This window comes from Ostrinia nubilalis, chromosome 1, assembly GCF_963855985.1.
Source record: "Ostrinia nubilalis chromosome 1, ilOstNubi1.1, whole genome shotgun sequence".
Taxonomy (NCBI): domain Eukaryota; kingdom Metazoa; phylum Arthropoda; class Insecta; order Lepidoptera; family Crambidae; genus Ostrinia; species Ostrinia nubilalis.
The window spans coordinates 4,827,363-4,849,735 of record NC_087088.1 but is presented as its reverse complement, the minus strand read 5'-3'; the positions used below and the strand labels follow the sequence as shown (position 1 = coordinate 4,849,735).

The 22,373-nt window shown below is 38.0% G+C and overlaps 1 protein-coding gene across 1 annotated transcript; it reads right to left on the bottom strand.

The window, feature by feature from the left end:
• Positions 1-813: 813 nt before the first annotated feature.
• LOC135077053 (PAS domain-containing serine/threonine-protein kinase) lies at positions 814-22,360 on the bottom strand. Its single transcript, XM_063971653.1, has 23 exons — positions 22,208-22,360; positions 21,921-22,023; positions 21,750-21,838; positions 21,330-21,484; positions 20,939-21,084; positions 20,513-20,686; positions 19,963-20,082; positions 19,087-19,270; positions 18,451-18,578; positions 17,525-17,753; positions 16,860-17,102; positions 13,467-13,958; positions 12,744-12,920; positions 12,251-12,396; positions 8,263-8,374; positions 5,966-6,141; positions 5,469-5,609; positions 4,659-4,858; positions 4,255-4,388; positions 2,768-2,905; positions 1,954-2,046; positions 1,567-1,718; positions 814-1,272 (listed from the first exon to the last, which is right to left on the bottom strand). The coding sequence occupies exons 1-23, from the start codon at positions 22,270-22,272 to the stop codon at positions 1,120-1,122; spliced, it is 3,750 nt and encodes a 1,249-aa protein (XP_063827723.1). The 5' UTR covers positions 22,273-22,360; the 3' UTR covers positions 814-1,119.
• Between the last annotated feature and the right edge of the window lie 13 nt (positions 22,361-22,373).

Sequence of the window (22,373 nt, the reverse complement as noted above, 5' to 3'; positions counted from 1 at the left end):
ATAACTCTTTTCAACCGACTTCAAAAAAGGAGGAGGTTCTCAATTCGACCCGTATGTTTTTTTTTTTTTTTTTTTTTCTATGTTTGTTACGCGATAACTCCGCCAATTATGAACCGATTTGAACAAATCTTTTTTCGGCGTATAGGTAATACCTCAAGGGTGGTCCCATTTAAATTTAATAATAAAAAAAACAACCCCCAAGTGTGGAAAATTGGGGATGAACTTTTTTATACGCAATATCTCCGCCGATTATAAACCAATTTGAACGATTATTTTTTTGTTGAATAGGTATTATCAAAAGGGTGGTTTCATGCGAATTTGAAGAAAATATTTCACCCCTAAGGGTGGAAAATTGGGGATGAACTTTTTTATACGCAATATCTCCGCCGATTATGAACCAATTTTTTTTGGTCTCAGTGTACTGCCTACCTTCAGTGGTAACATCAAGGTAATAATTAGTTAACTAAAAAGCAAGAAATAAGTAAAATTTTATTAAAAAAAATAAAAACCGACTCCAAAAAACCTACACTAAAACGTAGAAAAATAATTACTAATTACCTACTTATTTATTAGGACGAATTATTAATATTTATGTAGGTATACCATGATTGATACTTTTGGAGTCGGTGCAGGCAAACTTTACATGTTTCATAATCTTGGCACCGACTCCAGAAGTATCAATCATGGTATACCTACATAAATATTAATAATTCGTCCTAATAAATAAGTAGGTAATTAGTAATTATTTTTCTACGTTTTAGTGTAGGTTTTTTGGAGTCGGTTTTTATTTTTTTTAATAAAATTTTACTTATTATTCATAGAAATGAAAAATAGATAGATAGATGATAAACAGAAACATATAGGCGGATACGCAATGAGTGAAACATTGAAAACACAATAACTGTCTCACCTACTCTTTGGTATGTATACAAGTTTCAAAACCAAATCTTAAAAACTATAATTTTTTGAGATTTAATATTTTGTTGTCATAAAAGAAATCACAAACCAAAATAAACCTTTTTCACATTGGCAAAAATGACAGAAAGAATCTTATCTTATACCCCAGCGCCACCTGTTTCAGCATTCTCTTTCATACCTCCTGCTGTCTCGCTCTAGCGCTCACGAGAAGCTGTCCTGCTCGCACTCGTCCCAGCTGTCACACTCGTAGTGGTCGCAGTCATAGTCGATGTCACACGCTGCATGTCCCGTCGCGTCTGAGCTGATGTCTGTCAACGCGGCATCTGACACTGGCTTGGAGGATATGTCCAAGATCTGTGGAGAAGGTAATGTGGATGTATAGAATTTTTTGTAGTTGACAAAACTATTTATGCGGAACAGAGTATGTATATTACACAAAGGATAATAATATTCCACTGACTCAAAATTGTATGTGGCAATGTTGATTTTAATTTGTGAAAGAATAATTATCTAGGAATCAAATCAATAAACGCGTTTGGATAATTTAGTATAGTTTCGTTCATTTCATCTTTTCAGAAGGAAGGCATTTTCAACCGCAATTTTACTGTTAAAAACTATTCCCCTACAGATAATGAAGACAATACTCACATCTGCAGAAGACCTCAGACTGTAGTTATCCGACTGCGCGTCTCTGTCAGCAGTGGACAACGCGTGGAGCGCCATCGAGTTTCGTTTGGGCTCGTCCCTGGACAAGTTCTTACCGTCTGATCTGACTACCACCTCAGACGGGTTTGAACGTTCTGGAAGAAGAAAATAGTTAAATGAAGATACATAAAATTATTTTCCAATGGAGAAGATGACATACCGGCCCCGGTGCAACGCAAAATTAAGTTTAGATGAAATTATTAATGTAAATCGATGTTGCGACTTGCAGTGGCTTGGTAGAATAAATTGATCATAAGGAGGATCAATTTTACAGTTGTAAAAGAATACACATTCATGCACATATTTTTGTGGGGTCGTAGAAACGTTTACCTTTCGGAGGGTCGGCGAGTGAGACGGGAGAACCACTTCTCGGTGAACCTAGACTGCCGCTGTAATACATTTCTGGGTTTGCTTCATGGCGATCTGCAAAGATGGTTTACGGTCAGTGATGCTACTTGTCATCTAAGGTTACGTCACGACAACGTTAAGTGTAGAGCCCACTGAGGCGGTAAGCTGTCTGGTATTAGCACGAGAAGTAATTATTGTTTGTGCTATGTCACAGCGGCTAGTGTCTTAGCAACTCGAACAATATAAAAATTCCAGTGCCCGGAACGCTCAGCAGCTTTTTGGCATTATGGATTCATGCCTTTGCACAAAGCCCAAATTAAAAAAAAAATCTTTCAAACATGACGTTTCTTCTTCTTCTTTTTTGATGATGTTGGCAATACACGTCGAAGTCGACTTGATTTGTGCCATTTTCAAGTTTATAGGTGATACGAGTTACAAAATGAGATCAAGTAATGATATAATGAAGGATGATAGATGAAACCCCTTCCCACCCTTTGAGTCTCAGTAAAGTTGTGGTGCTTTACTGAGACCTCCTATGGACAACTTGAGAGAACCAGAAGAATCACGATGCACTGCTTTGCTTCACTTGCCCACACTCATGCACGTTCACGAACACTCAATGGTTAATAATCCACCATTATTACACATTAATAGTCGCCCAAACACGAATTTGAGGAAATAAAACAAAACCGCTAACATGACGCTTCAGATTCCCGCCAAGAAGTCAATGACGTTTCACTTTCCCGCCAAGAGCTCCCTCTACATGGGTTCTGCACTTTGGCCAGCTATCACTTACCGCAGTCCACAATCTCGTGGAATACGTAGTTGGCGATGGCGACGGGCTGGCGAATCCAGGCGTGCGCCATCAGCTGCTGCACCGTGCAGCGCGCCGCCGGTTCTTTGCACAGCATCCAGCGAAGCAACTGTTCTAGCTCTGCAAGATAATATGCATGCATAGTGTTTTAATAATATGTAGAACTATGATGATTATTATGAGGTCAGGATAAGGATCACCTAAGGAACCCAAAATCGCTGTGTTCTATAAGCTCCGAGTTATTTTGTACCATTACGGTAACATCTATACTTATAATAAATCTGTAGAGAGGTCAATTCTGTACATGAAATATATTTTCAAAATAACTATCAGGGGGTGATTAGTGATCGATACTGATGCCAAAAATGCAATCAGTAAAATTTTTGTCTGTCTGTCTGTCTGTCTGTCTGTCTGTCTGTCTGTCTGTATGTTCCTTATAGAAACAAAAACCACTTGACGGATTTTAACGAAACTTGGTACAATTATTCTTCGTACTCCTGGGCAGGTTATAGGATACTTAGGAATTCCCACGGGCACGGGAATTAGCGGGAAAATCCTTTTGTATGAAAAATCTAAACCGCTGAAGTTAGACGCTTGAAATTTGGCATGCAGGTACCTTAGTAAACTTAAAGCGTAGTTACAACAGGATATTGCAAAATTCCCACGGGAACGGGAGTTAGCGGGAAAAAACATTTGTATGAAAAATCTAAACCGCTTAAGTTAGACGCTTGAAATTTGGCATGCAGGTACCTTAGTAAACTCAAAGCTTAGTTACAACAGGATATTGCAAAATTCCTACGGGAACGGGAGTTAGCGGGAAAAAACATTTGTATGAAAAAATCTAAACCGCGTAAGATAGATGAAGGGGGTAAAACGGGATCCACGCGTACGAAGTTGCGGGCGCCGCTAGTTTAAAAATATAAAAGGAGAAACTGACTGACATATCATCAACGCACAGCCTAAACGGCTAAACGTAGGCACTTGAAATTTGGAAGGGACGTAGCTTAGGTACCGTAGAGGTGGACTAAGAAAGGAATTCCCGAAATTCCCACGGAAACGGGAATTACCGGGAAAATCCTTTTGTATCAAAAATCTAAACCGCTTAAGTTAGACGCTTCAAATTTGGCATGCAGGTACCTTAGTAAACTTAAAGCTTAGTTACAACAGGATATTGCAAAATTCCCAAGGGAACGGGAGTTAGCGGGAAAAAAATTTGTATAAAAAAAAGTCTAAACCGCGTAAGATAGATGAAGGGGATAAAACGGGATCCACGCGTACGAAGTCGCGGGCGGCCGCTAGTAATGTCATAAAACAGCGCGAGCAGTATGGAACTTGGACAAACTCTTAAATAATTTGGTCAAGCTTATCGATCTGTATTATGCACTATAGGAATTAAAAAAAAAGAGATACAAGAGTTTAAACTTTGCGCGAAATAAGCGTGTGATCGGGCGAAATCAAATGTCGCTCACCATCTGACACGACCTGCGGGAACGCCAATGGACCCTGTATGGTGTCCTCAATGTCGGAGAACGGGTTAACGAAGAATGTCAGCACATAAAGCGTTATCCCCATTGACCACATCTCAAGCTCCGGCCCGGCGTATCTGGAAAGTTAAAAAGTAAATTAATACCAGCAGAACTTTTTTTTTTGGTGTTGTCTCTTTCACATTATTTTGAATTTGAATTAACAATATCCTTAAGCAAGTCAGACACACGTGGACATACTTTATTTATCTTCCATAATGGACCGAAAGGGCCAGACTAAACTTTCTTCATCAAGAAAAAGATAGACACAGTAAAGCGAATATTGTTTTATTGAGTTTCTTTGATTTAAAAACGGAACCGAGAAGTTTAGTATCAATATTAAAACTCACTTGTTACCAGCCAGTACTTCAGGGCTGCAATACTCTGTGGTGCCGTAGAAAGTAGAAAACAACGTGTCTTTGCTCATAAACGTCGCCGATCCGAAGTCTATTAGCTTCACGTGGAATTTGTTGTCTATGATTATGTTCTCGTCCTTTATGTCACGGTGAAGAATGTTTAGGGAGTGCAGGTATTCTACTGCTTGTACTATCTGCAAAAATAATAATGATTTGAAGTAAGTAAAACATTTATAACACTAGGTTATGTTTGATTGATCTATGAGAAACTTATTTAATTGAGCTCTATTGGGTGTCCCTTTTCCAGCTTTTTAGGTAATATTCCGGGATTTAATAAAATTTTAAAGTCGGTGCTAATTGGTTATAGTTAGTTTTTTAATAAACCCTTGCTGAAATCTCTTGTCCTTTTCTCACAATGAGGGTTTTCGCGATTGAAAAATCCGACAGATGGCAATACGTAGACGCGAGGTCCAAATGCTGCATGATTGGTGGATTTTGACATATCTGTCAATGTCATGTCAAAAATAACCAATCATGCAGCATTTGGACCTCACGTCTACGTATTGCCATCTGTCGGATTTTGCATGATTGGTGGATTTTGACATATCTGTCAATGTCATGTCAAAAATAACCAATCATGCAGCATTTGGACCTCACGTCTACGTATTGCCATCTGGCGGATTTTTCAATCGCGAAAACCCTCATTGAGTAGACGACACTTTTGATTCGAGATTGCAAGTGGTCTAGAAGCAATCTTATGCTGTTGTAATAGATGCTAATTTGCAATAAAGTATCTCACTGTACCTGTCTAAAGATGTAGCTGAGCAGCGGCTCGTCGAGGCGCGGGCGCCGCTCGATGAACTCGAATAAGTCCATACCCGCGCCGTGTTTCTCCATCACCATTTGGTAGTACTTGTCGTTCTCGAATACGTCTACCACGCTCACCTGCAAAGATACAATACATATTAATTATATCGATATGGAGGCAGATGGGACCTTGCTGACCTCCTAGGTTTTCTTGTCAGCACCAGGCGATGTGTAGTCCAAAGTTGTATGTTTGGGACTCGTATTAGTGCACTGAAAGGGGCTTAAAAATGTCGAATTTAAAGGTCAGTTGCTTTCATTCTTTAACTCACTTCCCACGGCTGCAACTTTTTTCAACTTTCTATTGGGATCATTTTGACCTAACTGGTTGAGTTTTTAATGGGGGTCTAGTTGTATAATCCTGGTTACACTGAAAATTTACCGTGGTGTAAACAAGAGGTGTGTTGAGTTGGTGATTAGTCCCATTATACACTTACAATATTAGGATGCTTCAAAGTCATCAGCAAGCTCAGCTCCAAAGGCACGCGTCTCCCATCCGGCCCGTCGACCCAGAATTGGGCGCCCACCTTCTCTTTCAGGATAAACTTGGCTACCGTGAGTAGGCGGTCGGATCGACGGTACGCCATTTTGACGCAGCCGTATGCGCCTTTGCCTATAACAATAAATTGTATTAATTACACTGGTCAACACATGTTTTTTTTCTGTTATTTTTTTTTCTGTTATTGGGTATTTCTATTGCCCTAATTATGAAAAAAATACTGGGAGATCGCCAACAGCTTTACTTTTTAAAATATAGAGTCTTTTTATTTTGACAAAAAAATACGAAAAATTATACATTGTGCTAATAAAATTTCTATTGAACACTAGCAAATGATCTTTTATATGATTTCCTTGAATAGGCAAGTTTGAGTAGGTATCGTGGCAAACTCCAGCAATGGTCTGCCATTCATATATGAGCACCACGCCCCTGATAACCTTCTTCCATTGTCAGAAAATTCCAATGAAAACTTTTATCCTGCTCCTCACTAAAATCACCCACATCTTGTGGAAATCGATGTTAATGCGAGTACATGAAGTGTATTTTTATGCCCATGTTGCACCCTAGCTCTTGCAAGTTGGATAGCATGCTCTCAACAATCTCTTTTTGCTTAGGAAATTACTTATAACCAAAAAAAATCATTTTAAGTTTAGGACTGGACTTCACTCATTGATTTCTTAAAATAACGATCATTCACCAGTTGCCTAATGTGAGTCCCATCAAAAATTACCAGCTTTTAAGTTTTCTGTGCTTATACCTGAAAAATTGCGTGAAAGAAAATTAAAACATTCTTCACTTTTGTCAAGCGCCTTCACAAACTGTTTCAAGATGCCGAGCTTCATATAAAGTGGTGGAAGTACGGTGATACGGTCTTGGCTAACTAAAGGCACGTTTATAAAATTGTTTGTATCAACTTTAGCTGAAGAGCTAAAAGTTGTGTGTGCGGGAAGCCGCACTGGTCAAATTTTTTGTAACCAATGCTATTGTTTGTTGCGACTATTCCAGAGACACATGGAACGGGAATTTTGTGTAGCCCCCTTGTTGGCCTAAAAGATGTTACCTATTCTCAGAACACAACTGACCCATTTGTGGTCTTGATTACTTAATTTCAAATATTTATATTAAACTATCGATGTTACGCAGTTTTCATCCAGTCCGATAGAGGTTTTCGATGTTTTTTAAATATTATATTTACCACAAACATAGCAGAAGCCACCTGGATTAAGCACACAACATCTTCATAACGAAGCAATATCGAAAACACCAACAAAATATATTTTATTGTCCAATTAAATCAAAAATCTAAGTAAAAATATTAAATGAGGGTAGATAGCTATAACTTAAAAACAAAAGCTGTTAGAGAAAAACTGTTGCCATATTTAAAAAATATGCGTCAATTTGAGATAGAAACAGAAAAACAATCACAGGAAACAAACAATTTTATTTTTTTTGTTGACCAGTGTTATTTTTTACTAAAAACGCAATAGGGTAGATGACAAAATTTCAATTATTTGTCCCTCAGACAGATAATTAGAAAATATTAGACTCATATTTTTTATTTTCTTTCATAATTAAATAATAACAGTGCTACATCGATCGATTGAAATGGCGCGTTACGTCACGCTTGAGTAGATTTTTTACTCAAAAGTGACGTCACGCGACGTTATAAGTCAATATAATACTGAAATTATTCGATTATGAAAAAAATTTAAAAACATGTCTCCAAATTTTTTTTATTATTTGTCTGATGGATTAAATAGAATTTCAATTTCATTACCCAGTCATCATCCCTATTATACAATGTGATTACAGATCGATACAACCTCATATTAAATTCATTGGAAAGACTAACGCTAAATTCTACGCTCATAACTAGTTTTGGCACCAACCATAGGTCATACCCATTCAAGATTCGATAAATGGCACACAAGGCGTGGTATTTTATTGCTTATTACCAACTGGTAATAAATACCATGCCTTGTGTTCCATTTATCGAATAAATAACTATTTACCAGTGCAATAACAACAGCAAGAACGCGTTAGCATTTTTTTACGAGGATTTTACACAATTCCATATTGGTAAGTTTAATCCTTACGTATGAATCAATCTTTCCTTTTTATTGCTTTTAACTTTTATCTCAAGGTTCTAATTTATTACGATGGCAAACTTTCGCCAACATTATGCATTTAAGGGTACATCCTAATTTAAACTTTACGCAATTAAGAATAACTCACCAATCTGCTTGAGCGTGACGTAGTGTTTGCAATACTCGCCGGCCACTTGTTCTTCGCCACACTGCGACATCAGAGACATGGACGCCGGCCGGCTGCTTGCCGACTTGTTGCCCTGTTGGTGAATGCGTTAAGAATATAACAATAGAGATTTGTGAACACTTTGGCTTGTATTTTAAACGAAGCTAATAACAGATAACATAGAGTCAAGCCTGTAATTAGTAGGACCAACCATTTGACTCGTGTATCTATTGCAGACTTGAGTATAAACTCGAGCATAAGCTCGAGATTGGATCTAGAACTTCAGATTAGAATAGCAGCAAAAGTTCTAGTATGTTATTTGCAACTGTCCTGTCAACTGTCAGACCTACGAATAGCGTCGCATTAGAATAGCTGAAAAAGTTCTAGCATCTTATTCTGTCAACACTGTCAGCTTAAAAATAACTTATAATTTCATTTGTTGGATATAGATAATAATATTTAGCAGATGAAGTTACCGTTAACGATGGATCTTTATTTGTAAGAAAAGATAGAGCTGCTGATACTAGAAAATTTTTGTCAAAAATATGTATTTTATTTGTTTTTCCGATCGGAAACAGTCACTTCTCATACAAATATATACAATAAAATCTTTGAATGAACGCACGTATGTGGATATTATACTTTAAATTAGCACAAATAAGGTGTAAATTAGCACAATGTTCAAACCCAAATAGATCGGAAGCGATGACGTAACCGCGGAAACAAATTCGGAATGCACACTTGAAGTTCACTCATTATGTATTATTCAATAGCCAATGTTCAAGATAGTCTTTGGAAGTGATACTGAAAAATAGTAAATACTGAATGAACAATAGCTTTGCCTGTTTTATTTTGAACTGTTTGATCAAACATGACGTGTTTGATGGTATTGCTCTAAATGGTGAGTAGCAGTTAATTTGGTCAATAAATAACCAAAGTGCTAGTAGTTTATTCAGTATTTATCTGCGAGATAATTGTTTGCGGAAAATTACGAATATTTGGTACAACTTACTTAAGACTGGAGTTACGAGGAAGCGATATTTAAGAAAATAAGTAATTTAAAATGTGCAGCTGTGCAAAGCTTAGCGTCACAGACATTGTTATATTAGAATATTAAATCGTATAATCAAACGATTTCTATCCTGTCTATTTATTCGATTGCCAGTTTGACAATTTTTTATATCAAATCGATGACTTATGCCATCACTTGAACATTTATAAGACTGTGGAAATAAAATTACTTCCTTATTTCGAACGATATGCTACTTTTTTTAAAGGTGAAATATCAGTTATCATTTAGGCCTCATCTGTTTCATCATCATCATTTCAGCCATAGGACGTCCACTGCTGAACATAGGCCTCCCCCAATGATTTCCACAATGGCCGGTTGGTGGGGGCCTCGTCTGTTAAACCTTTGCAATTATCAAAAATAAGTTACTCAACAGTGTTCGGAATACTGTATGCAGCGTATACGGCTGCCATGGCCAATTGAAGCCTTGCAACGCTGGGAGGCGGTTACGGGTAGTGATGTACAAGGCTCGAGGCTCCCGAGTCCTTTTGCCGAGAGCTCAGAGTCGTTTACAGGGCTCGCCTCGTTTGTATGAAGCTCGACGACTCGGAAGTCTTTTTTAGAGTTCGAGCTTTTTTCGGGGCTCGCCTCGTTTGTATGAAGCTTGGAGTCTTTCGCAGAGCTCGAGCCTTTTTGAAAGCCCAGTTAACTTTTGTGTTAAGATCGTTCTATTTAATAAAACAGCAGAAATTCTGATACCTACAATAAAATACACATTTGAAAAATGTTTTTCACAAAAGGACACAAACCAAAAAATGACTATAGCCCGACCAGGAACATAAAAACCCTCGCCATGTTGCGGAAAACTAATGGTACTAATTTCTTTTAATGGCAACAGTAACTGAAAACTTCATTGACATGTCACCTTGCATGTCAGTCTATTGCTATCAAAGTGTAAACAAACTTTATTTTAATGTGCGCAATTGATTTTGTGAATTAAATTGGTAAAATCTTTTTATAGTCGTGAAAGAAAAGTGGTTCACAATGTGTTAAAGTATTTGTCGAATAGAAATACTAAGGGTTCGGACAATATTTTTATTGAATAATGTTTCCGACAAAGGTTGTCAAATTGACTGACATGTTTATCGTATAGTACAGTCCACTATGAAAATTAGGGTTATTCCGTATTCGACCCATGATAACTCAACCCATTTCTTCACTCATCCCAAATTAGTATTCCTAGCTCTACCCATTACAGAATTTCGTTATTCTACCCAAATGCATTCCTCACTCAACCCAAAGTAAATATACCAAAAACAAGTATGGATAGCAAAACAACGTTTACTATTTGTCCAGAAATTTAATTATGATAAATACATACTAGTACATTTAATTTAAAAAAAAAATCACCTACATGTTTGATAAAATATACAAACATACATATGGGAAAACTTGCACTTTCAACAAACCGTTGTTAAAGGTAAAAGTGTGAGTTATTATCTTATTAACTGTTATCTATGCAAATGAGTAACCGATACCGCTTGCCAAGCGGCTTGTCCATCCATTGTTCACCCTTAAACCGGTTTTAATTGTTTTGACAATGTTGCGAATCGGCCCTTATCAGTTTACCCCTAACTGACGTACGAAGTGCACCTATCTCGTGTTTAAAATGCATCAATCGTGATGGTGACTTGTGTTATGTGGATACGCAACGAGGCCGTAAATTGTTGTTATATAACGGTTTTCAATTTTATAAAAAACTACAAAACAAGGATGGTCCGTCCACATGAATACTTTTATTAAGATTTATAGTGGATTTATAGTTGATTTATATTAGATTCAAATTATGTAAGTTATGGTTCCTCTTTAATCTGTGATTTTTATTATAAGATTTTAAAAAAATGTATCTACTTTTTGTTTTGTTATGAAAAGTTATAGTTCTAATTGCATGTAGTCATTATTTTATTTGTGTCCTTTTGTGAAAAACGTTTTTCAAATATATTATTGTATCAGAACTCCTGTAGTTTTATTTAATAGCACGATCTTAACACAAAAATTAACTGAGCTTAAATTTCTAAAAAATATATTTTTATTCTGACCGTACAAAAAATCTTATATTTTTTAAGTGGTTTTAAAATGGGTTGAGCTAGGAATGTTTTTGGGGTGAATAAGGAACATAAAATTAAAAATTAGTTGTGGGTAGAGTAAGGAACAAAATTGGGTTGAGTAAGGAAAATAATGAGTGGGTTGAGTTTGTCGTGGGTCGAATACGGAATAACTATTTTAAAAAAAATTGTCACTTTCTAAGTGTTGAATTTTATGGAATTGGGAAAGAAGTACCGAGTTTGAAGCGTTCATGAGCAGACATTGCAGTTGAATATTTAAGTTCTGAATTTGATTATTGATGAATAATAAAATAAATCCTACTAGCTCGATTGATGGTTTTATTTAATTTATTTAAACCAGGTTACCTATAATAATATTTTTTCGTTAATTTACGAAAATATCAAATTAGCCCGTAATCCTCAATCCTGATACATAAAGTTAGCCTATTAATTTAACACAGGTACGACTGTACTCAGTGTTGCACTATCAAATGCAATTGACGCGCCTCTATGCCAGGGTTTTTATGTTCCTGGTCAGGCTATACATACGATTAGAATTATAACTTTTCCTAACAAAATAAAATATAAGTAAATTTTAAGAATCTTATAATAAAAAATCAATGTAGGTGATGTTTTTTTATTTTTTTCGAAGGTTTGAGCTCTTTTGAAGGTTCGAGCTCTTTAGAAGGCTCGAGCTCTTTTAAAGCCTCGAGGCATGGCTCAGAGAGCTCGCAGCTCGGCTAAGCTCGGGGCACCGAGCCTACCGAGCTCACTGAGTCTTGCCATTCCGCCTCGAGGCTTCAAAAATAGGACTCGACGCCTCGAGTCTTGTACATCACTAGTTACGGGCACTCACGAGTATCAGCGAGTTGTCGGCGGTGGAGGCCACGCTGGAAGCAAGCGTGGTGTGGCGCGGCGCGTCCTCCAACTGCACTCCCAGCCACACGCATCGCACGCGGCTGCCGTTGGCCAGTTGCATCGTCGACACCGTGTATAGCACGTCTGAAGAACAAGTATGATCATTTAAGATGAAAATAACAGATACTTTCATTTTTTTTTCTGAGACATGAGCTGTAGTAAGAACCTAGTATGCATTCGAGTTTTCAGAAACGTCTGGCAGGATTGTACATCACGAGCAAGTCAACATTGCGGGGAGCTGTTTGTTTTGTATGAAAAACACACTCAATATCATGAGAGGTAAAAGCATCAAGTTAACATAGGAAGCCCTTGATGGGATTGTCGCAGCCCTATTCGTTTCGCTCTAAAGTGGCCAAAGAGTGTATTTGTTTCCAGGTAGCAGTATAAAGCTTTATCTAAAGTTATCGTTCAGCTGAAGTTTGGATACTCACTAAGTTCAGTCCCATCTTTATGCAGCACCACGCCTCTATAAGTGCCGTCTCGATGCTGGCACTCAGTAGTGCAGTCGCAGTGGTCAGTTTTACTCGCGCGCACGTGTTGCGGCGTCGACGTTGTCACGTGACTGCGCAGGAGTCGTTTCGCCACGCACGGCGTTTCGGGCGCGTCATCTGTAGGGAACAAGATGGCTAGCTATGGTATTTTCTTTGATGGACCAAAGGGGGATTTGAAATGATCTTATATCGATGGAAGATAATGGTAGCACGTCTCACGAAAATAATTTGATGGCGATCTAATGTAGGTGCTGTAGAAGTGACAAGTAATAAAGAAAACAATTGTTTTGACAAACATCTTACAAACTAATAGGTTAGATTCTAGAAAGCGCTCCAGCTCTTTTTAACCGACTTCAAAAAAGGAGGAGGTTCTCAATTCGACCCGTATGTTTTTTTTTCTATGTTTGTTACGCGATAACTCCGCCATTTATGAACCGATTTGAACAAATCTTTTTTCAGCGTATAGGTAATACCTCAAGAGTGGTCCCATTTAAATTTAATAATAAAATAAACAACCCCCAAGGGTGGAAAATTGGGGATGAACTTTTTTATACGCAATATCTCCGCCGATTATAAACCAATTAGAATGATTACTTTTTTATGTTTATGAAGATATAAACGAAGTCATGGAAGTTCATTGGCAAGAGATCATAAATCACTTACCATCATATTTCTTCCTCGGCGCTGACTCGGTCTGCGTTTCCAAATCATTGTCATTGCTCAAGCTATCAATGCTTTCGTTGCCATTATGTTTCGGCAAATCTTCAATCTCACACCCTGGCGGTGGCATTTCGTTTATAGGCGTCAAAAAATCCGCACTAGTCTCGTTAGAGTCACAGAAATCTAGCGAAAGACTGCTCTTGTCGTCTCTCACTTGCCCCGGCAAATTCGCCTTTAGCGACCTATACTTGCTGGAATCAAAAGACAGCCTTAAAGACGGGTCGTTCAGTCTAACTCGCGGCGCGTTTCCTGTGGGCGTCACTTCTTGGGAATGCTGTGACGTGTAGTAGATAGAGTCGGATTTCTCCGAAGGCTTGTTTGAAACCAGTTTTATGGCTGGATTGCTGTGTTCAGACCTTAGTATGTTTTCGGACCGCGATTTTGAGATGCTGCTTGGACAGTAGTTCTCGTCATCGATTGATATTCCTGACATGCCTGAAAATTAATATGTACAGTCACATAAGTATAATTACTTTCTTTTAAAAAATAGTTTTTATTGCCACTACATAAAAACACATTGCATAAGGTACTGGACAAATGTTCGTTTAGTTCGTTATTCACTCGAACCTTATTTGATTGATTCAACTGTTTTTTTTCGTCTTAGAGTAGGCGCACACCGTTGATTTTTCGTCGGCCGATAGTTTAGTCGGGCAGTTAATCAGTATGGGCATGTATGGGAGTGCGCACACTACGCCGATTCGATTTGGCCGATTCTTCATACAATTTAAAATCGGGCACAACTATCGGCCAACTAAAAATCAACGGTGCACAGTAGTTTGATTTTAAAAATAGGTGGACATACGATCGAAAGTCATAATTTCATCGAAACAAAAATTGTTTTGGATAGCATTTTGAATGCTGATCAACATTTGTTATTATGCATTTTTCGTAAAAACGAGCCTTTCATGCTTAAAAAAAATATGACAAAAAATTTTGTATGGAGAAAAAACGTTTTTATTTTTTTTCTGGCCACTGTTGCAAACTGTAGCGGTCAAACCTTATGTAGTCGTAAGTACCTATGGTGCCTAATATTACTACATAAAAAATTTTTGCGGGCACGCGCGGCGAAGCGAGTAATGGACATGCAAAATTTTAAATATTTTTATTTATGTATTATTGATTTTAATGCACTTAAAGTAATTATTAATAGGAAAATAGACTTAGTCTAACTTAGTACAGCCCCCTATTACCTCATTTCACACTAAAACCTTTCAAACTAGAACCTAAGTTTTTAGGTACTAGGTAGCCTAAGTCGATTATTGACATTATAATACTCACTACTGGTCTACTGGTTATGGTGTAAGGTGGATTAGGTAAATATGTACCCTTTTACCTAGGTATATACCTACTTCTTGGCACGTATAATACCGACAGACATGATTAAAAAAAGTCTTCAAGCAAAAACCCTTGACTTCAATGGTCATGAAAGATTTTTTTTACTTTCTAGAGTAGTCCTGAATAGATCCTTAAATCATTTTGACTGTCATAATCAATTACAGTAGGTAGCGGGATAGTTTCAATTTTGATATAACTGTAATTTCCAGTTTTCTGATAAGTTATTGTATACTTATACTTTCGCAAAAAGTGATTCTTTTTTTTTTGGCTCTTTTAAAGAGTTGTAAGTTCCTTTTCCTTCGTCTATTAAAAAAGATAACGTGCCTACATAACAACTTCATCAAGTAGCGTGAAACATATTAAGGTTTGAAATATAACACCTTTATCCAAGCATCGAACAGAGAAAAATCTGAAATCCGACATTATCACCTTCTTCCATTCATGTCTTCAATTATTATCTTCGTTCGAAAAACAATCAAAAAATATATTTTAACCTATTCACTTATCTTGAACAGAGTGTTCAAAATAATCTAAGTCACTCACATACTTTTTCCGAAAGAATCCAATAGGCAGTTAGCCAGTACACCAAAATGTTATCACATTATCTGCACCATGTATCAGCAGTTTGTGTACGTTAGCTGGCATATAAAACTATAGGTAGAGGTGAACATAATGGATCTGCAATAATGTGTGGCTATACGGCTCGGAAACGTGGCCTCTCAATATAGGCCTTATAAATAAGCTCAAAATTGCACAGCGTGCTATGGAGAGGGCTATGCTCGGTGTTTCTTTACGAGATCGAATCAGAAATGAGGAGGAGATCCGTAAACGAACTAAAGTCACTTACATAGCCCAACGGATTAGCAAGCTAAAGTGGCAATGGGCAGGGCACATAGTACGCGGAACTAACGGCCGATGGGTCAGCAAGGTTCTGGAGTGGAGGCCACGTACCGGAAAGCGCAGCGTAAGACGTCCACCCACATGGTGACTGACGACCTCATACAGCAGGAAGGCGCTGGATGCAGGTCGCCACCAACCGGCCATTGTGGAAATGATGATGGATGATGAAAATGTGTGGAACAGGGTTGCGGGTATTCCCATTTATGCTAGAATTATTCGACTAACTTTAATAGAGAGTGATAAAAATGTATTGTTTACTATAACCGTTCAACCCTTACTGAACCCACTACCTACTGTAGGTAATCGATTATGACAGTCAAAATGATATAAAGATCTATTCAGGGCTACTTTAGAAAGTAAAAATATATTTCATAACCATTGAAGTCAAGGGTTCTTGCTTGAAGACTTTTTTTAATCATGTCTGTCGGTATTATACGTGCCAAAAAGTAGGTATATACCTTGGTAAAAGGGTACATATCTACCTAATCCACCTTACACCATAACCAGTAGACCAGTAGTGAATATTATAATGTCAATAATCGACTTAGGCTACCTAGTACCTAAAAACTTAGGTTCTAGTTTGAAAGGTTTTAGTGTGAAATGAGGTAATAGGGGGCTGTACCTAGTTAGACTAAGTCTATTTTCCTATTAATAATTACTTTAAGTGCATTAAAATCAATAATCCATAAATAAAAATATTTAAAATTTTGCATGTCCATTACTCGCTTCGCCGCGCGTGCCCGCATAAAATTTTTATGTAGTAATATTAGGCACCATAGGTACTTACGACTACATAAGGTTTGACCGCTACAGTTTGCAACAGTGGCCAGAAAAAAAATAAAAACGATTTTTCTCCATACAAATTTTTTTGTCATATTTTTTTTAAGCATGAAAGGCTCGTTTTTACGAAAAATGCATATAACAAATGTTGATCAGCATTCAAAATGCTATCCAAAACAATTTTTGTTTCGGTGAAATTATGATTTTCGATCGTATGTCCACCTATTTTTAAAATCAAACTACTGTGCGGTGTGCGCCTACTCTAAGACGAAAAAAAACAGTTGAATCAATCAAACCTACTCTTAAAAGTTTGCGTCTTACCTGAAGTAACATCCGGCAGCGCCGATATATCGTTCCTCTGTTCCGTGGTGCTAATACTTGATACCATATCCTGAGTAGGCGTGGGTGTATGCGTGACCAAGCTACAGGACTTGTCCAGACAGAGGGCGCTGGAAGACTTCTCCCTGGTTGTAGAGAGGACAGAAGGCTGGACGTTGAGAGACATGCAGGCGGACTTCTGGCTGCCGTTGAATGCTCCACAGGAATCCTCGTCAGTGTCTGATGCTGGGGAGATAATGTGAGGGAGTTTTTGAGACGTGATGTACTTTTTTTTCAATAAATTTAATAAACAAATTTTGATAACGTGATGTACTGTTGAGCCATTTTCACTTAAAATAAGGTGGTGGAAAAAGAATGCAGAAAAAAGAGTTCTTTGCCAGAGTGTCAAAATAATGTAACATACATACAACAACCCAGTGCCAGTGTTCCGAATGTTTAGATTAGAGTTTACAATGCAATTCGATGAAATAATAACATACAGAATCATGATTTCCATTATAATTGTACAGTTCTTCATAGTTATTTATAAAGCTAATGTTGAACCTCCCACCAGGGTAAAATTAGATAGCAGAGAGCTTGTTTCAGATGAAACATAAATCATTAAATATCTTCATGAAATTCTCCACGATTGTATTTAATGTTATTACCTGATCCATTGTTGTCATTGTTGACAGGCGACAACGTCATCTGTCGCCCCCGATCTGGAACTTTGACCATGTCAGCCTCGCGGCAGAAGTGTTGAATGACGTCATCGATGTGGTGGCCCACCACTTCTGCGTGTGGTTTGCCGAAGGTGAGCATCGCGAAGTGGTGATTGCAAGCGGTTATGATGCCGCTCTCGTCGACTACTAGCAAGCCGCTAACGTTGTATGTGACCTGTTGGAATAGAATTCAGCGGTTCCCAAACTTAAATAAGTTTAAGTCAAAATTAATAAGACAAAATTGTCTACTGCCCACTTTGAGAATAAATTCTTTTTTAGCGCCCCCATTTTTGTACTCAAGAGTCGAGTGCTCAGTCGGTATCTAAGAGTCCTCCTAGTAGATGAAATTATAAATCGCCTCCCAAGCCTCTACACAATGCCCCGATTTTTTCCGGGGTCTCTTACCGCCCCCTTTTAAGCCTGCTGCGCCCACAAGGGGGCGTTATCGCCCACTTTGGGAAAGACTGGAATAGATAGATACGATAAAGACTTCTATGCATACTAGCCTGTATGCGTCCACCGCCCTATTCGCATCCAAACGAAGGATCACTTTTCACACACAGGCAATACAGGCATTCATGGATTTTGGTTTTGTGTCGGTGCCAATGGTTATTATCTCTGGTTTTAAATAGTCCTCTGTCATTTGGATTCGAATAAGGCGGTGTACACGAAAGGGCGACATGATAAGAAACCTAAGTTTGTGTACTAATAGATTTTAGTGACTTTGTGAATAGGTAAAGTCTCGTCTCTCTTCCCAATTGAGCAATTATGTCTAGAAGATATTGACGGTGATCTGCCTTTGGTTTAGTATTATATAAATAAAGGATGATAAAACCTATTTGAATTAAAAACAAAGTCAAATTGGTACTTACCCTAACAGTAACTTCGAGAATAGGTCTGTCCTTGTATGATTTTATTGATGACCACGGGGAGTTCTCGGCAATATCGGCTTTCGATATCCAAAGACATAGCGGGAAAGTGCCTCCGTCTAATGTTCTTCCTGTAAACATTTATACAACAACCATGATTAATAACGTGCTATACACTAATAATTTCGTATTTTCTAGTTATGTTTTTACACATATCTGCAGATCTAATAACACTACGAAGCAGACTGTGGTTAGTGGAAGACCTATGGGGACTATTAGTGCGGTGAACATACCTGGAGTCACAGAAAAGTTGATCACGTTATTTTTCCAATTAGCTTGGGTCTAGAATCTATAGACCGGTCCCTGAGCACGTAGAACTTTGTCCAATGACCCCAGGCTACCCATCCTTATCGCTCGCGCTTAATTATATTTCTGTTGCGCTCGCACACTCACTGCTGCCGCCCGTCGCACAGTCGCGACAGCAATATAATTACGCGCGAGCGATAAGGATAGGTAGCTTGGGGTCATTGGACAAAATTCTACGTGCTCCGCGACCAGACTTTAGGTCTTAGATAATAATAAGCTGCAGTACCTACGAATTATCATATGAGATAGATGAAAGTAAGTTTATATTATTACCCGTTGCCTTCTGTTTAGAAACACTTCTGGTCATCGGTGCATCAGCCGTAGGCAGCTGAATGGACGGCACCAGAGACGCTATGGGAAGACCAATCAACTTGTCTGTGGTGTCCGCTTGGAACAACAGAGCGGCGTCTTCGCTCGAACATGAGAGAATCACGCCCGTCTCAGCGTCTATCGTGAACTGGAAAAGAATAATGTTAATGAGGGCTATCGTATTTATACTTAACAGTTGGCACCCCTGGCGATTGACAGGACTTTACTCTACAGTGGCGCCATCTTGATGAGTGCAAATGCGATAGTCCTCCTACCACTTTAGCGCTCACAAGTTGGTGCCACTGTCTTCACTACTAGCAAGTGACAGGACCTTACTCTACAGTGGCGCTAACTGGTGAGCGCAAAAACGATAGCCCTCATTGTACCGAGTGATCGATCCGGCAACGGTAACATCATCATCTTTATTCCCAACTTAAGTCAACTTTGTCAGATTTTATGAGTCGATTCATAGGAGTCTGGAATGGTTTAATAACAAAAGTCAATAGTGGCCAAATTATCTCACTTTTCATAAATAGATTTAATTGTCGAGTTTATTGTGTAGTTGTTATGTAACAAAAAACTGAAAGTACCTAATTGCTATATGATTTTATAATTTGAAACCGACCAAAGGCACATAGACTTGGAGCAAATGGGCATTGTCAAGGGCGTACCCAGCTTCTGGCCTAGGGGGGCGAGGGGAGGTCTAATCCAGCTGTAGTAACACATCTCCACTACAGTTGAGCGTCAAATAGGAGTAGAAGCCTAATTCTACAATTCATTCTTAAAACAAAAAACAAAGTTAACAAAAACAGATGTTATCTAATCAAAATGTCTACTAACCAGTACATTCTTACAGCTGACAGGTTCAGCGACCACTAAGCAGGGGCCATCATTGTCCAGTTGTCGGATCCACAGCGAGACTTGCACTGTGCCGCCATCTTTTGATAGCAATTCTACCACCTGTGAATAAAAAAATATGAATTTATTACCCGTAAATCATTAATTTTTTAAGGAGAGCCCAGATACAAAGCTTTATATTCTTGAATCACAGCTATGCCAGATATCACCTGATTACTAGATGCTGCTGGCTGAAAATAGGGTTTGTAAATTGGCTGTTTCGATTTCCTATTATCTATATTAATATTAAAAATGCGAAAGTAACTCTGTCTGTCTGTCTGTCTCTCTTTCACGCCAAAACCACAGAACCGATTTTGATGAAATTTGGCATAGAGATAGTTTGAGTCCCGGGAAAGGACATAGGATAGTTTTTATCCCGGTTTTTGAAACAGGAACGCGCGTGATAAAGTTTTTCTGTGAAAGACAAAATTCCAGGCGAAGCCGCGTGCAGAAAGCTAGTATTTGCATATTTAAATAAATATTTAACAAATACCTTTCCACTCAGCAACACAATAGTCCGGTCTTCAGATACGTCTCCATCTTCAGGCTCATGCAGACTGAAGATCTTGCAGCTCCGTTTGTGAAGGAGATCAGAAAACCTGAGACCGCATAGCTCTCCGGAGGAATATCCCAGCAAGGAACATGCTTTGTTATTTACAATTAGAATCTGAAATTATAAGTCAGTGGTTAATTAGATATTGAGAATTGAGTCCTATATTATGATAATAAAGCATATGAAACTTTTTTGAACTATCCACACACCTCAATATAAAAACTGTCGGAAGGTCCTTAAAGCACTATTAAACTAGAGATGTGTGAATAAAATAACACATTTTCTGGGAAAAAAGGTAAACACTCAGCATCATGCTTTAGGTGTACAAACCACACCTTATCATAGAATGATGAAAAGGTGTCTTACTTTAGAAGAGTTAGGTTCAATAGTGAAGACAGCCTTGCTTGGGTTGATAGCTTGCTGGATGCGGTCAGTTTGTGACTGTGCTGGGGAGCCAGTCACTTCACCAGTTGCCAGCGATGTGTTGAATCGGAGTCCATTTGGGCCATCAACTAAGGACGTTATTTAAAGCATTAATACCACATTAAAAATATTGCTATTTGCTACCTACTGTAACATTATTATTACTAACTTTTACGACAACAACTAAATTCAATGAAAAGAACAGAATAAAATAATTATTTATGTTTCATCAGTTCGTCACAAACAACAGTTACTGTGCATTTCAAAAACCAACACCTTGATGTTAAGCATGTTAAAAAGACAAAGTGCTATGTTATAGTGATGTTATACAAACCTCTGACAAAGTCAATGGCGGTTTTGGTTTTAGTCGGTGTTTCTAGCTCCATCTTGATGGGCCGAACTCTACGGTTCAAGCGTGGGAAGCTTTGGTTACCCTCAAATGAGCAGTTTCTAAATACATCGCGCAAGCGTGGCTGTGGTTTGACCGTCCTATAAACAACAGTTATGTTTATGCAATGACATGTTATTTGTTTTATTGATGAAACAGTTAATTATAATAGTCAAGAATGTTAGTCAATTGTTATGATGGTATAATTAGTGAAGTGCAGATGGTAATGTTAGAATACTTCAGTGTGCAAGTGTATAAAATGTAGTGTTGCCTTATAGTAATTAATTACTGGTGTTTGTATGTTGTAAGGCTGGTTCATATAGTTTTAAAGGGTAAAATTTTGATAATTCAGAGAAGGTAGCTTACCTGCACCTGTAATCAATTTCTGGATATTTTTCAGGTGTATACTGGCAAGGGCTTTCATTCCTCAGTTCATTTATATCAAATTTAGGCTTCTGTAATGATATTTCTCTAGTTAAAAATAGACAAAAAATCAATAGGTACATGCTGTACTGGGAAACAGATAAAAATACATACATTTCTAGGTGTCAAATTAAGATGTTCCGGTGAGTAAACATCCACAAATCTTCCCAATCTAGGCTTTACAGGCGTCCAACCCGGCGTATCTTCGATTGAACACCTAAGAAAGCACCAACACAATTGTATTTAAAATTTATAACATGTTCTTCAACAAAACCTGTACAAATACCGCGAAATTTCACTTGCCATAGCGTTATGATTTATTTACATCCTTCGGATTATTTTTGGAAGGAAAATCAATACATTACAGCGCGCAAGTTCAAATACTCGTTAGTTTTACGTACCTGTTGAAATCACCGATTTCCTTGGCATCTCCTAGGTCAGGACTGGAGGATTTTATGAAATTCATGATTGTGTTTCTTATTTTCGTCCTGTATTAGCGAAATTTCGTAAAAATCGCCGTTGTACGAGATTTTCAAACAAGAGACAAAGTTCAACGTTTGGACAGCT

Bases quoted from the DNA above. Each gene is read 5' to 3' on its own strand.
- LOC135077053 (XM_063971653.1), bottom strand. From the start codon at position 22,272: ATGAATTTCATAAAATCCTCCAGTCCTGACCTAGGAGATGCCAAGGAA. The intron at 20,083-20,512 runs GTATTTGTTAAA...TTTTATTCACAG, and splicing joins TTGTGTTGCTGAGTGGAAAG to GTGGTAGAATTGCTATCAAA. The intron at 13,959-16,859 runs GTAAGACGCAAA...ATTAATTTTCAG, and splicing joins GCTGCCGGATGTTACTTCAG to GCATGTCAGGAATATCAATC.